At 34.9% G+C, this 14,214-nt stretch overlaps 1 protein-coding gene and 1 pseudogene across 2 annotated transcripts; both read right to left on the bottom strand.

The window, feature by feature from the left end:
- Positions 1 to 562: 562 nt before the first annotated feature.
- LOC143545279 (cytochrome P450 86A8 pseudogene) lies at positions 563 to 2,684 on the bottom strand (annotated as a pseudogene).
- A 7,189-nt stretch (positions 2,685 to 9,873) lies between these two features.
- LOC143545249 (origin of replication complex subunit 5-like) lies at positions 9,874 to 13,537 on the bottom strand. Of its 2 annotated transcripts, XM_077037164.1 has the most exons (4): positions 12,676 to 13,537; positions 11,281 to 11,697; positions 10,299 to 10,620; positions 9,875 to 10,208 (listed from the first exon to the last, which is right to left on the bottom strand). In XM_077037164.1, the coding sequence occupies exons 1-4, from the start codon at positions 13,488 to 13,490 to the stop codon at positions 10,158 to 10,160; spliced, it is 1,605 nt and encodes a 534-aa protein (XP_076893279.1). In that variant the 5' UTR covers positions 13,491 to 13,537; the 3' UTR covers positions 9,875 to 10,157. The 2 variants fall into 2 exon arrangements, with proteins under 2 accessions (XP_076893278.1, XP_076893279.1); XM_077037163.1 differs by having other exon boundaries at positions 9,874 to 10,620.
- Between the last annotated feature and the right edge of the window lie 677 nt (positions 13,538 to 14,214).

The following is a 14,214-nucleotide window of genomic DNA, read 5'->3' as shown; positions in this document are numbered from 1 at the left end:
AGTAGGGGAAGGACGAATGGGCTCTCAGCCAAGCCTCTCACCCGTTGGAGACAGAGTGGTAAAAAAAAAAGCTTCGTTGGGGACAGTCTAACTAAAGTGGTATAAAAAGCTTGATTGACATTAACATTAACTCGTGTTGGAGACAGTTCAACTAAAGTGGTAAAAAAAAGTTTAGTTGGAGATAGTCTTAACTAAAGTGGTAAAAAACGCTTACATTAATGTTAACGCGTAAATTCCGTTGTAAATTAGTATTATTTTTTAAAAGCAAAATATTTTCTAAGAATTAAATGTTACAACACTAAGTAAATTAGTGAAAGTAGTTAGCAAAGTTGCAAAAGAAACATCCTTTTAATGGAAAAAGTAGGTTAAAAGAATGCAACCACCTTTTCATGCCTTAAATTCATTTCAACCAACATTAAAATTAAACTCATTAAAAATAAACTACCAAAACAAATTTTCAACAAACAACAAGGCAAAAAGTTTCAACATCAAACACTAAATGCATTATAATATTATATTATATTATATTACAAATAAAATGAAATGATTGCAGTTAAAAATTTGTTCAAATATTATTTATTTTCTGATAATAAATAAACACAATTAAAACAAGACTATAATGGCACAATGATAAATGAAATTGCACCTACAAGATGAAAATTGCATGTGAACCATATTCAAAGCACAAGCTCCACCCCAAAATCTGTAAATTAATGGTATTCAAAATTCAAACCTACCTTATCAAACTTTATACCAATTAAATCAACCCAACAAACTAAACCAAGGCTTGCTATTAAACAACCCCAACCACCACCACCTTCCGCCGCGGGCCCACCGCCACTACTCGCCACTTTCGGCCCCTTCCTTCACACTTTCCATAACCGCCTTCAGATCCCTTTCATACACATTCACTTTAAGCTCATACTTCATAAACAATGTCAATGACATCTTTTGCTCCACTTTGTGTCCCGGTACCACCGCCAAACGGTGTCGAAGCAACACCGCGGCCGCTATCGACTTCATTTGCAGATACGCTAAATCTTTCCCTAGATTCTCGGTCCCGCATTAAACGCAACGAATCTATACGAATCATGCCTTACAAACTTTGTACCGTCTGGTGACAACCAACGCTCGGGTCTATAATCAAGACAATCCTCACCCCATGTTGACTTCATCCGACCCGCGGAATATATAGAATAAGTAACAGATGACCCCGCTGGGACAAAAGTCCCATCGGGCAACACGTCATCTGCCACCACATGTTTTGAGTCCTCTGGGACAGACGGGTATAACCTTAGGGTTTCTGATAATGCTGCTTTTAAATAAACCAACCGGTCTACCTCCTCGAACCCGAGCGGCTCGTCGGTACATTTCGCCACGTCATCGCCACGTGTCTCCAACGAGACACTAGAAATTTCTTTTAGTATTTTCTCCTCCACCATTGGGTTTTGAATCACCAACCAAAAGAACCAGCTCATTTGCGACCGATGACGTGTCACGTCCAGCTAGGATGAAGTTGAGTGCCACGTGTTGCAAGAACTTGTCAGAGTAGGATTCTTTCATCCTCATAAACCTTGACAACAAGTCATCATGTAGGCTTCCATCTTTAAGCTGACTAGACAACTCATGCCTACGTGTACTAATAATACTTGACAAGTAATCCTCAACGTGTATCAGGCTTCGGCTCAAGCTGACTTCCAAGCCGAGCCGAAACCATTTCCTTATTTTCCAAATAAACTCCGGAAAAATAAACCGTTGTAACGAAGCCTCGGTTGCCTGATCAAAAGCCAGTGCAAAGCTATTATCAGGCAACTCGGGTGCTAACGTTTGCGGGTCTTTCCCAAAAGCCAACCCGCAAATGTTATCAAACGTGATCCGCAACAAAAGATCTTGCAGATCCACGAGCTTAGACTGGATCTGAGCCCATTCCAGAATCGGACAAAACCGATTCTTAATCGCTCGAGTCACCCACCGAGCCATGGCTTGTCTTAACGTTCGGGTGGTGAACTCGAGCGCAGCCGTCTTCCTTTGTAAAAGCCACGTGTCACCATCCGAATTAAATATCCCCTTCCCCAACAAATCATGAAACACCGCCTGCCACGTGGGCCCTTTCGGGTAATTATCGAACCGAGTTTTCAAAATATGCTCGAGATTCTTCAGGTCACAAGTGACCGTCACGAGCCCTTGCTTCCGGGCCAGGAACGGGACCGCACAGATACACGTCTGGTAGGTCCCGTTACAGGCCCGGAGGTTATCAGCAATCCACTCGTGTAAACGGTCCGAATTCCGGATCAGACCCGGAAGACTACCGAATACGGGCCATACACGTGGGCCCTTTAATGATCTAAACATGTAACCAAACCATAACATATAACCAGTCACACAAGTAACCAACAGCAAAGCTATTGATACATCCATGAATAATAATAATAATATTAACCTTTATATATATATATTTTTCCCGCCAAAAATCTTCAAAAAAATTACTGAAAAATAAAGACAACCCAGATTAGATATCACTACAAGCTCAAATGGGTATGAATTATTTTTTCAAAATTCGAAGTAAAAATCATGTTTTTTTAGTTTTTAGAGAGAGAAAGTGAGTGTTTTTCAAGAAAGTTGTGGAGAGAGATATGAGCAAGAAAGAGTGGGAATAGAGGTGTGATTTATATAAGAATATGGTTGAGAAAATGTGAAGCAATTATTGAGGACAGAGTGTAACACATATCTCTCACTTGTTCTCAGCCATTTGATATGAATCACAATTAATGCAAATAACAGAGGTTGTTGTAACTTGTCACTTTTTTTTTTTGAATAAAACTAGTAACTAGTAAGTAGTAAGTGGTTCATGTTTATTCACATCACAAAAAAAAAAAACTATTTTTATTGTTTTTGTTTTAAAGTTTCTCTCACTGCAACTAATGCAGCAGTGGTGAGGAGCTGGAAGAATTTAATAACTTGCATTTAAGAGATAGAAAGAAGAAGATGCTTACTGTTAAGAGAGTTGTGGTTGGATGTGAAGATTTTAATATGAATATGAACCAAAAATATAAACATTGGTTTGAATGAATTAGTTGACTGAACAATTGTTATCAAGAATACTGGTAATCAACTTTAAATTGATGTGTGTTATTTAATTATTTTTATTTTAGTTTTATATATAATATTATATTAGGAGTTGGACCAGATACAAACTAAAAACCGGTGTGAAGCGTATGAATAGAGGAAAGAAAAACGCATGGGGGCAATTTGGTAATTTTGCACGTAATTACAGTGCAACGTGAAATGTAATTACTAGAATAATTTTAATTCGCTATGGTATATATAAGTAGCGTAATTTTATTACGCAACATTTTTACAAGTATCATAATTTTATTATATAATTTGTAAAATTGTATCGTAGTTTTATTACGTTGCTTGTATTTACCAAATTGTGATATGTGGTTAAGTTATACTCGTAATTACCAAATTGCCGCCGCACCCAATGTCTATAGTTAAATATATAATTAGAATAATGTAATTGATAGTTTTGTTTAGGTTCGTGAGTCTACCAAAACTCGATAAGTGAAGTCAGGCTTAGGTTTTTGTAGATCGAGCTCGTTTATATCGCCAAATATTTTTAAGTTATTACAAATGAAAAATAAAATAAATTTTGAACAAAATTTATACTTTAAAAAGTCTTATACTCCTATTTTCTATAGCTTTATTTAGGTTTACGAGTCTACTATAATTCAATAAGTGAAGCTAGGGTCGAGCTCGTTTACACAAGTAAATATATTATAGTTAGACAAATGAAAAATAAAAAAAAATGTTTTTTGAACTTGGTGTTTGTGGGATATTATGGCTTATTTTTACCTAATGAAACACGGAAGTTTGATGATAGTTGCTGGTTCAGATTTGGTGAACTAATTCATCAAGAAACTATAAAAAACAAATGTTAATATTTCATATATATATATGAAGTATTTCTCTAGGTAACCAATATTTCACCCTTCTACTTTTACTTATTAATCACTCAACAATGAACCATGCCAAATTGCTCAAGATATTTAACCAAACCCTTGCCCCAAATGCCCTCGTTGAGAAACAATCGCGCATGCAAAAAAAAAAAACTCAAAAACACCCCACCCATAACTGTGTGACCCGACATCTTCAAAAGAAAAGGTTGAAGGGTGACGTTTAGGGATGAACTCGGTACCATACCGATACTGATCCAGAATTTTCCGATCTCAATTTTTCAAAAACTCATTACCAGCATCGAAAATGCTCGTTTCGGTACCGGTACCGTAGGCAAAACTTCAGTAAATGCGGGTACCGGTACCTATACCGAATTTTCCAAACCCAATTTTTTTAAAAACTCAGTACCAATACCGATACCAAGATGCTCATTGTGATTCACTATCAATATTGATACCTAATGCCATTTACTCATCCATGTAATGTCCCATTAAAAATGCCGTTATTGTATATTTGCTTTATCTTTTGATCCGTTTCATGTAGCCTACACGTGTTATATACTCGTATGTTTGCAATCAAATATTCTGCTGCTACAAAATAAAACCACGTCCGGTGTCACAGTTTGACTTATTATATAACCTATTTATTAACCCACAAACCAACAAAATTTTTATAAAGGTCAACTCCTGCATTTTATATGCATAGAAATCATAATAATAAGAGTCAACTCTCTGAACCTTACTCTCACTATCTTGCCTTAGTTTCTGAAATCTTTTTAAAGAATTGAAGTTTGAGCCTTGAGATCAGCATGATTGATGATTCTAAGACGCTTATGTTGTTTGTACTGCATGCATTGATACTTGTACATTTGAGAAGACCAGTAATGGTCTTTTTATGTTTGTTCAATTTCTTTTTTTTCATATGATATGAACATAACCATATCTATGTTACTAACAAACACATAGGCGGATCTAGGAAAATGGATATTAGTACCAAAAATACTCGGTACAGACGAAGGCAACAAATTGGTGATATGGCGGTACGAACCAATCCCGAAACCTTAAAAAGTGGATATCGAATTGGTAACGGAAAAACCCGGTACGCTACTAGTACCTGCTATCATTTGCTAATCCTAACGACAATAAGGTTTGACCGACGACATATTTAAAGATTTTGTAGCGAAATTAGTAAGAGTCGTACTGAAATTTTATTTTTAAAAAGTGTTTTCCTTACTTTAAATATATTAAATAAAACACGCATATCCTCGTAAAGCGATATAACAAAGAGAATTTGAGAAATTGCAAATACAATGAATCTAAAAGGCACATGCTGACTAGACACCACCATTTTATATCTAGACACCATGCGTCAACTATACGACTTGAATAGAGCTATACGAGTTGTATAAGTTCAGCTTTATGCCAGACATTGTTGATCACTAAATATATGAGTGGTATAGATGTATTTGATTCATATAGACTTATATATACGAGCCATATAGTTCATCCACAGAGAACTATATGAGGCATATACTTTTTCAATGATGAACTATTTGCATCTCGTACTATATGATCTCTTAGAGTCTATACGGCTCGCCTATACAAGACGTGTAGACGGGTCAAGCTACAAGTCTGACATTTTTGTATCATTTTCATGCACTATTCGACACGTATGGCCCTGTACGACTTGTATAGACCCTGACAAGCTGGTGTCTGTAAAAAGGTGCCGGTGACTGGTTAAGTGGTTATCACATCTCATCTAACATTTGTAGCATGTTCTCACAATCCATTTACTGATTTACAGATGTGCATTTACATATATGGTTACAATAATAATAAATAACAGTAATTGTATCAAACAATTATATATATGACCCCACAACCTTATACAAACTCTCCATCACTCTTCCATAATGCTTTATGAAAACCATACATAAACATTTATTTTACCCATTTTTAAAGGTTAATATAACTTAAGTCTAAAACAGTTATTTATTTATGAATATTAAATAAGCTAGTTTTTTCTTCTTTTTTTTACTTGAATAACTAATTTTTCCAACAAAACTCCTCTTAATAAACAAGTATTAACATTTAAAAAGTAAATTATCATTTAAAATGTATGACAAATGTATTTCATAGTCTTGGTAGTGACACTATTATAATTATTGTCCAACTTCTTAAATGACGTCAAGGCAGTGTTGCAAAAATCCTGACTAGACGCTGATTAATCTCTGATTAATCGTTAGTCCTCACTTCACTTATTAATTTTAGGTTAATTAATCAGTTAATGGTCAAATCCGGCCAGAATCGACAATTTCTAGCGAGATGCCGACAAAATTTAGCATTTTCCGGTAATATTCCGACCAAAATTAGTAGTTTCCGGCGAGATTCAAGCCAATTTCCGGCCAAAATATGTATATGTATGTATAAAACTGAAAATTACATATAAAAACGTGTGCATGTATATATAAAATTGAAAATTATACATTAAGTTTGATCCGATTAATCCATGTTAATCGCTAGCCCCCACCCCCCGTCCAACTAATGACTAGCGATTTTTACAACATTGCGTCAAGGTATGAATATATAAAACTTTTTATAAATTATATATATTATATATAATTCAAAATAATTTACTTTATAATAGTGCTTTCATTTAAACTTTAAAGTACTAATAATTAATAAAAGGTTGAAAATGTAGTTGAGGTAGTAGACTGTGACATCATTATTGATTTTAAAGCTTGCTTTATGATTTAGGTGTCAAGTTTTATTTTTTAAATAGTTTGAGTCCCGTGTATTATACGGGACATTGATGAAAATTATAAACATTAAAAATTAACCAAAATATAATTAACAACACAATTATCATAAATTGTTCATACAATCACAAATTATATTAAAATTACATAAACTACAAAGCAAGCATTACACAAAAAAATTAAAAATAAGCAAAAATTCCCTTGTACGCTACATTTGTGGTTGCATTAGCTAATATACATTGTTTATCAAGAATCAAAATATTTAGTCCATATCTGCTAACTCTTGATAAAGTCACACATAGTTGTCCGTGTGAGAACACTTGTTCTTTTAAGTACAAACCAACCCTAGACAACGATTGACCTTGAATTTTGTTTATGGTCATCGCGAAACATACTGTAAGGGGAAACTGTCGCCTGAATATAGTGTTGTGGCCCTGATATAAAACATTTAAAAAGAAAAAACCAATTTTGTCTTTATAGTTGACCTAATTTGAAACCAATTTTGGTAAGGTAAAAAATAGTTTGATGTATTGGGTATAGGATTTGATACCTTTTTTATGCAAGAAATACACAACTTTTTAACTTTTAAGCTTGATTATACATAAAATTATAGGTTCCCATATAAAACAAAAGGATTTGATACCCGCTCTTTGATAAGCGATCCCACAATGTTGATTGTCGGTATCTCGATGTTGAGCAGTTCTCTTACACCTGTTCATTTATGTTAAATTCAAAAGGAAATCAATATGGAATATAGGTCCCAATTTTGTTTTAAAACAAAATACTACATACATGACTAAAACCTTAAAGTAGAATTCAAAACATTGATCTTCATCACTAAGTTAGTTTTAACAAAATAACTATTACTACTTTTTTAGTAACCACCAAAAGGGTAACTAACAAAAGTTAGGATGTGCTGAAAGGTTCTATCCAAGCTTCATCATCTTGCACCTTTTAGACATGATATTTGACAATTTTTCTATGTCAAATACCCAAGAAGCCCAAAAGAATCTAAATTTAAATTACTACATGGAAGGTAACCATGTTCATTTTTAAAATCCACACCAATCCTATTGTTTTTTTCAAATCCTTTTCGCAAATGAATCAAAATCTTTTCATAACCGAATCAAAATATTATCATAATCGAATCAAAATTTCTTTTGGGAGTTAGTACATCTATTTGATGCACTATGCGTTGATATATCTTTTTCATTTACCATACGAGTCATAAAAATTTAGTTGAGGCATTTCATCGAGCACCTTACGTGCAGACTTCTAATTTTATTGGTAAAACAAAGGGTTAATCCTCCAAACTCAATTCTTTAAATTCAAGTAATACAAGTGTGTTCTCAAAATAAGAATGTAACTAAATTCACATATTTAATAAGTGAAGCAGATTTTTGTAATGAACAAAATAATCCAATCAAATTAACTACTAACCATGATGTGCTGCAATTGAAGAACACAGAATTATCTAAATCAGCAGCTGGCGTTGGAATGAACGGTATCGCACGTGTAATCGAAGACGGGTGAGGAAAATAGGAATCAGGTTATGAAACAATGACGACAACCTTGGGCTCGTAATAGGTGAGATGTTGATCCAAATCGGCAATGGCGGTGGGAATGAAGAAGAACCGACTTCAGCCCTGGAAGGATTTTAGCAAGACAAATTGAATATGAAGGATGATGATACCGGAGTTGGTGGCTTCTGCCTGTAAACGTTCAGAGAGAGAGAGGTGGTATAACCATTGTGTTGAAAGAAAGAACGAACAATATTTGGGGGTGTTGATTGTATGTGGGTCGGGTCCAGTGATCCATAATATATTTGAAAATGAATGAGGAAAAGGGAGAAGCTTTGAGAGGGTGACACGTGGATGAATATGGTAGTCTTTATTATATACTAGATTTTTTTAACGGCCAGAGGATTATCTGGATACTTCGTACGGAATGACTCAAAGACAAAATGTCAACGCCAGATAGCACAACACAGTCGTACAAAGCCCTTAGGTGTCAGGTTTTTGTACACCGTTTTGTTGTTTTTAAAGAGTTCATTATTTATTAACTTTTTTCGGTAAAACGTTAAGAAACTATTTATGAGTTATTAGATCTTGAACTCGAGCTATTACTGAGCTATTCGAGCTTGAACTCGACACATATACAACCACCATATTTATATAAACACATTGCCATAACAATTTCTACCAGTATTCACTTATTCCATTAAAACCAGAAGTGTAGATCACATGCCATGTGCAATCTATTAATATTACTTCATGGTATGTTTGGTTGGAATAGTATAAACAAATAAAGTAAAAACAATACACAAAATGTTGATAATCAATAGTTATATCAAGTCATTAGTGTTATTAATATTCATGTTTAGAAATAGAGTACAACAAAATCAGTCCATTTATATATGAATGATTGAAACTGTTGATTAGAACCAATTCTGTTCAAGCAAATGTTTTTTCAATAATTAAAGTACACCTGCCTTGTTAGCAACCAAGTCGAGCTCGGATCGATATAAAGCTCAAAACAAGCCGAGCTTTTTCGAGCTTGTGGCTAGCCCAAGCCTCAAATAAAGCTCGTTTAGTTACCAAGTCCGAGTAGAGATGCACAAAACAACAGTTCTGGACCCGACCCTGCGGTTCCTACCCGGAACCGGACCCGACCCTACCCTACCCGCAGGTACGGACCGGACTTTGGGTTCCCCACCCCAAACTGGAACCGACCCGGACCGGGTGAAACCGGTTCCGCCAATACCCGATCAAAACCTGACTCGACCCGAAACCCGATGGAACCGGTCAAAACCCGGTCAAATACCCAACTATACTCAGATCCGGTTTTGACTTTTGTTGACCATACCTAGTTCTGGTTCCTGAGATTACCCATTTTGTGCACCTCTAAGCCCGACCTCGAGCCTTGTATGGAAAGCTCTTTCGACTTCAGTTAACACTTCACAGTTGAGCTTGAGCCGAGCTATAGCTCTCGTTTAAGGTGCTAAACGAGCTTGAGCCGAGCTTAAGCTTCTTTAAGGTTTTACTCAAATATATGAAAATAATAAAAATGCACATATATTAATTAATAACTAACAAAAGAGCCGAGCTGAGCCCGAGCTTAGAAAAACAGCTCACGAGCCGAGCACAAGCTTTAGAAAAAGAGCTCCAAACAAGCCGAACTTGAGCCTGGTCCACCTCAAGCTCGTCTCGGCTCGTTTACACCCTTAGTCTCAAGTACCAAAAACCAACCATTTTTCCACAAAAGTTGATTATTACAAGTTTGACCGAAGCCACAGATAATAGAGTTAAACAGAACTACAAAGAACAATTAGAGAAACACTTGATCTACTTAGAGTTCATAACAGTTTCATAAGGTACAATAGTCGAATCATGAAATGCTTACGTTTGTTAACCGAGAACGTAACCACCTTTCGTTTAGCGTACTATCTTCGGTACAAATACTTTGAAAGCGGGAACTTCAAACTCCTTGCTACCTGCAAATAAAAGTTATAAAACAAAAGTAAATAAACCAACCGCCAGAAAAGTTTATAAAGAATCATATAAACAAGTTTTATGAATATTACTTTTAATGTGAGATCCTCGCTAACAGTGGACCGATAACGAGTGGATCCTTCTAGTGGACAACTCCCACCTTTAGTTATAAAATTAGCATTGCAGAGACTTGATACTTGCAAGAGAATATCGGACATGAGATTGTTTTCACCAAACTCCGAGTCTAAACCGGTTGTTTCTAGTGAATCTTCGTCGTTTTCAAGTGAATATTCATCACTTGATGCAATACACTGGAAAATAGCTAATAATCTCTCTAATGGAAAACTTCCAGGCCCTTTCATGAACTGTTCTTGCTCTGCAGCTTCCTTCAAATCCCTTGATTTTTCGGAAGCCCTGAAAAAAAAAGTGGTTAAAAGATTCAGCCACATAAATCCAAAATAAACGAAGAAAAAGAAACAGTATGTACTAGTAAAATACATACTGCATATCTGCACTTAGCAACTAACTTCATATTGGACACAGAATAGAAACCAACGTACAACTGGTTGCTGACATTTACGCTTAAATTGATGATGTGGCATTGGTTGAAGTCATGAGAGCCACATCATCAGATGCCAAGTATGCAAAAAAGTGCTTATGTGAAAAGGATTAAAAAGTAAAAATTTTTACAAGTTTGAAAAACGATCATTTAAAATGCAAAAATAATTATTACATGTCAGATTCCACGTGGCATGCGTGTTTACACACACACACACACACGCTAAAATGAAAAATAAGATGTCATATCAGTTATAAAAATTGGTAGCAAAAGTTGATAAAAAAGTGTAAGTTGGCTTCTATATTGCACCAAATCTAAAGTTGATTGCTACAATCAGGAAAAACAACAATCAGGAAAACATATGAAATTATTTCTGTTTCGTGCAATTTGCCCTGGTAAAATCCTGTTTTTGAAATGTAGAAGCTTGCATGCAAAACAATAATAAAATGAATTGTAACTCACTAACTTGTGCTACCATGCTACTTAATATCAATATAACTTATAAAAGAACTCACTTTCTTTTCTTTTTTTGATTAGTGGGACCACCGGTTGAATCAAAGAATGATGCATCAAGAGTAGCAGGGTTTCTAGAAGCAAGAAATGCAGAAATGAGAAGATATTTAGCAGAAGTAGACATATGGAAATCGATATCATCAATAGAATCATTTCCAAGTTTCTTCAAGCTGTTTTTTCTTTTTAGATTGTTTTTAATTTCCGCTTCTACAGATGGCTGAGAAGTTACTTTAAATATCTCATTCAGAGCAGGACCGATATGAGGCTGAAGACAAGTATACAACTTTCTCTTGATTTCCTCATTAGGGATAACGTCCAAATCGTCTAACGGCTCAGTGTATTTCTTGTATAATGGTGACAAGGCAATATATAACTCATCAAGCCTTCTTGTTACTCGACAGAAAGGCTTCAATACCACACTGTGGAACATAAAAACCACATTTAGATAACATACTTTTAGTTGTCACATCGTGCACCTTAAAGTTCAAACAAAAAGGTATGATACAACTTTAGATGTTAACTACTTAACCATAATATTGCCAAGTTTCAATATACTTAGAAGGTGTTGGGATGAGCCTTTTCAAAGTGATAAGTGCAATTTGAAGAATCAGAATAATATAATAAAGTAATCATAAATTCATAATCGGTTTACCACAAAACAACTTAACACATACTACTCCAAATCTAACTATTTAGCCATCAATAATAGAAAAATCAGATTCATAAGAACTTTTACAAGAATGCTAAAAACTGATTACTGTGACTCAATGAAACACACATCCAAACACCCTCATGCAATCATACTTAATCATCAAAGAGCGGTTAAGCAACATGATAATATATAAAACTTTTATGAGGTGCAACTAGGGCTGTAAATGAACCCAACCGAACTAGATCATGTTCATGTTCATTCTTAAGCTTTCACGTGAACAGTTCAAGAACATCTAACAAAACGGAATTTCTTGTTCATGCTCGTTCGTGAACAGTACACGAACACAAAGGAACATAAACAATGTTTAATTTTATTTGGCTAACCGAAAATGGTCAGTGTCAATGGTTCGCTCCAGCTACCAAGTTTGTGTCTGTTTTTTTCACATATTCATATTCATATGTTAATCACATAATACTTGTATATACATAGTTAACAATTTTGCTTAAATCTATATGATAAAATTAGAAAAGTCATAAACGGGATGTAAACGAACACATTATTGAACGTTCGTGAACACAAATGAACGGATATAGCCTATGTTTGTATTCGTTCATTTGACTAATTGAACAAAATTATTTGTTTATGTTCGTTCATTAATTAAACGAATGAACATAAATGAACTTCCCACGAAACAGTTCATGAACAAAGGTGCAACATGTAAAAAAAAAAAAACTATATCACTCACTCAAGAAATGCCGATCGGAGTTTCGGGTTTGATTGGTTCCTCATAAATATTTGCCTGAGACCATCTTCCGTATAATCAGGGAAATAAACAGGTACCGGATCAACAAAACCAGTATCCGAATGATACGTATCAAACGATGAACCACTAATAAAAATCAAACCAACATCAGGCACCTTCAAAACATCATGAAGCTTAAACAAAAGAGGCAATATGACACCACTCTTATCCCAATCTCTAATAAGTTCCAAACTGTCAAATATCAAGTAAACCATACTTCCATTAACACACCCTTCTAACTTCTTTGATCCCTTCAAACCATCCACAACTGTCACCAATGCTTCTTTTAATAAATTAACGAAATCCGCGGGCTTTTCGCATTTCTTCGCACTCGAATAATCATTAGTTTCAGTCCTCCTATGAAGCAATAACTGGTTAAGCATATTATCAAAAAGTTGGCGCGCATTGTAACATGTTCTACAACTCGAGTACACAAATGGCCGGTTTAAGTGTCGAAAAACCTGGAGAATAGTACTGGTTTTACCGGTCGATGCGCCACCGTAAACAAATAACGGAGACACCGGAGAATTCACCGGGCCTAGAAAGCGTAAAATTTCAAGGATCTGGTTTCGTCTTCCTGGTAAACTAGAAATTAAACCGTCAAGAGTCAGGGGTTCTTGTTCTCCGAACACGAGATCACGAAGAGTAAGTGGTGGAAGATTATTGCTTTTTGTGGCGCGTTCTTTTGCGTTTGGGGTGTTGGTTGACGATAACCTCGTTGTTCTCCTTGTAACATTTGGGGTTTCTTCTTTACTCATTGTTTTTCTTCGAAGAAACAAGCTTGTAAAACTTCAATCGAGCGAGTATACTATCAAATAAGCAAAAAAATAAAATAAAAAATTGGTTAGATCATTTTTAATGTATGTATGAAACAATCATGTAAAAGTTATGCATGATAATTTAGCATATCTCAAACTAAGACATTAACTTTAAAGCCAATCAAAGCACATGAATAACTTACAAATAATCGATTGGCCGGGCATCATAACGTTACATACTTTAAACTATTAAAATCACTTGAATAAAACTGAGAGTATTCACATGATTATTAGAATAAGAAAATCAAAATGTTAAATAGTAAATACAGGAAAAGTTAACGTACAGATGAAACTAACATGCTAAGTGTGAGAATCAAGTAGAGTAATTATATATACAAGTAGAGTAACTATGTAATGTTGTAATTACATTGTATATATAATTACTCTACTTGATTCTCACACTTAGCACGTTAATTTCATTTGTATTTGATCCACACCCAAGCAGATACATATGCAACTTTTTAACATTTTCGGCTCAGTTCGGTGATTAGCCTAGACCGAAACCGTAACCGACTACTCTATTTTATTAACCAATCGGTTTCAGCTAATTCGGTTCGGTTTATTCAGTTAATGATTTAAACATTTGAAGATAGATGAACAATAATAGCAGTAGGCAAACAGATATAAGGAATGCATGAACTGGAAATCAATCAATTAATCAGAC

This window comes from Bidens hawaiensis, unplaced genomic scaffold (assembly GCF_021521415.1).
Source record: "Bidens hawaiensis isolate Kalapana, Puna unplaced genomic scaffold, B.hawaiensis_p1.1 tig00013876_1, whole genome shotgun sequence".
NCBI lineage: Eukaryota > Viridiplantae > Streptophyta > Magnoliopsida > Asterales > Asteraceae > Bidens > Bidens hawaiensis.
The sequence above is the reverse complement of the archived record's forward strand: the minus strand, read 5'-3'. Positions and strand labels throughout refer to the sequence as shown.

What these genes read in the sequence shown, in the direction of transcription:
- LOC143545249 (XM_077037163.1), bottom strand. Translation starts at nt 13,490, where the DNA reads ATGAGTAAAGAAGAAACCCCAAATGTTACAAGGAGAACAACGAGGTTA. An exon ending in CTCCGATCGGCATTTCTTGA is followed by an intron (nt 11,698 to 12,675) that starts GTGAGTGATATA and finishes TATGTTCCACAG; the next exon opens with TGTGGTATTGAAGCCTTTCT. An exon ending in AATCAAAAAAAGAAAAGAAA is followed by an intron (nt 10,621 to 11,280) that starts GTGAGTTCTTTT and finishes TTTTTTTTTCAG; the next exon opens with GGCTTCCGAAAAATCAAGGG.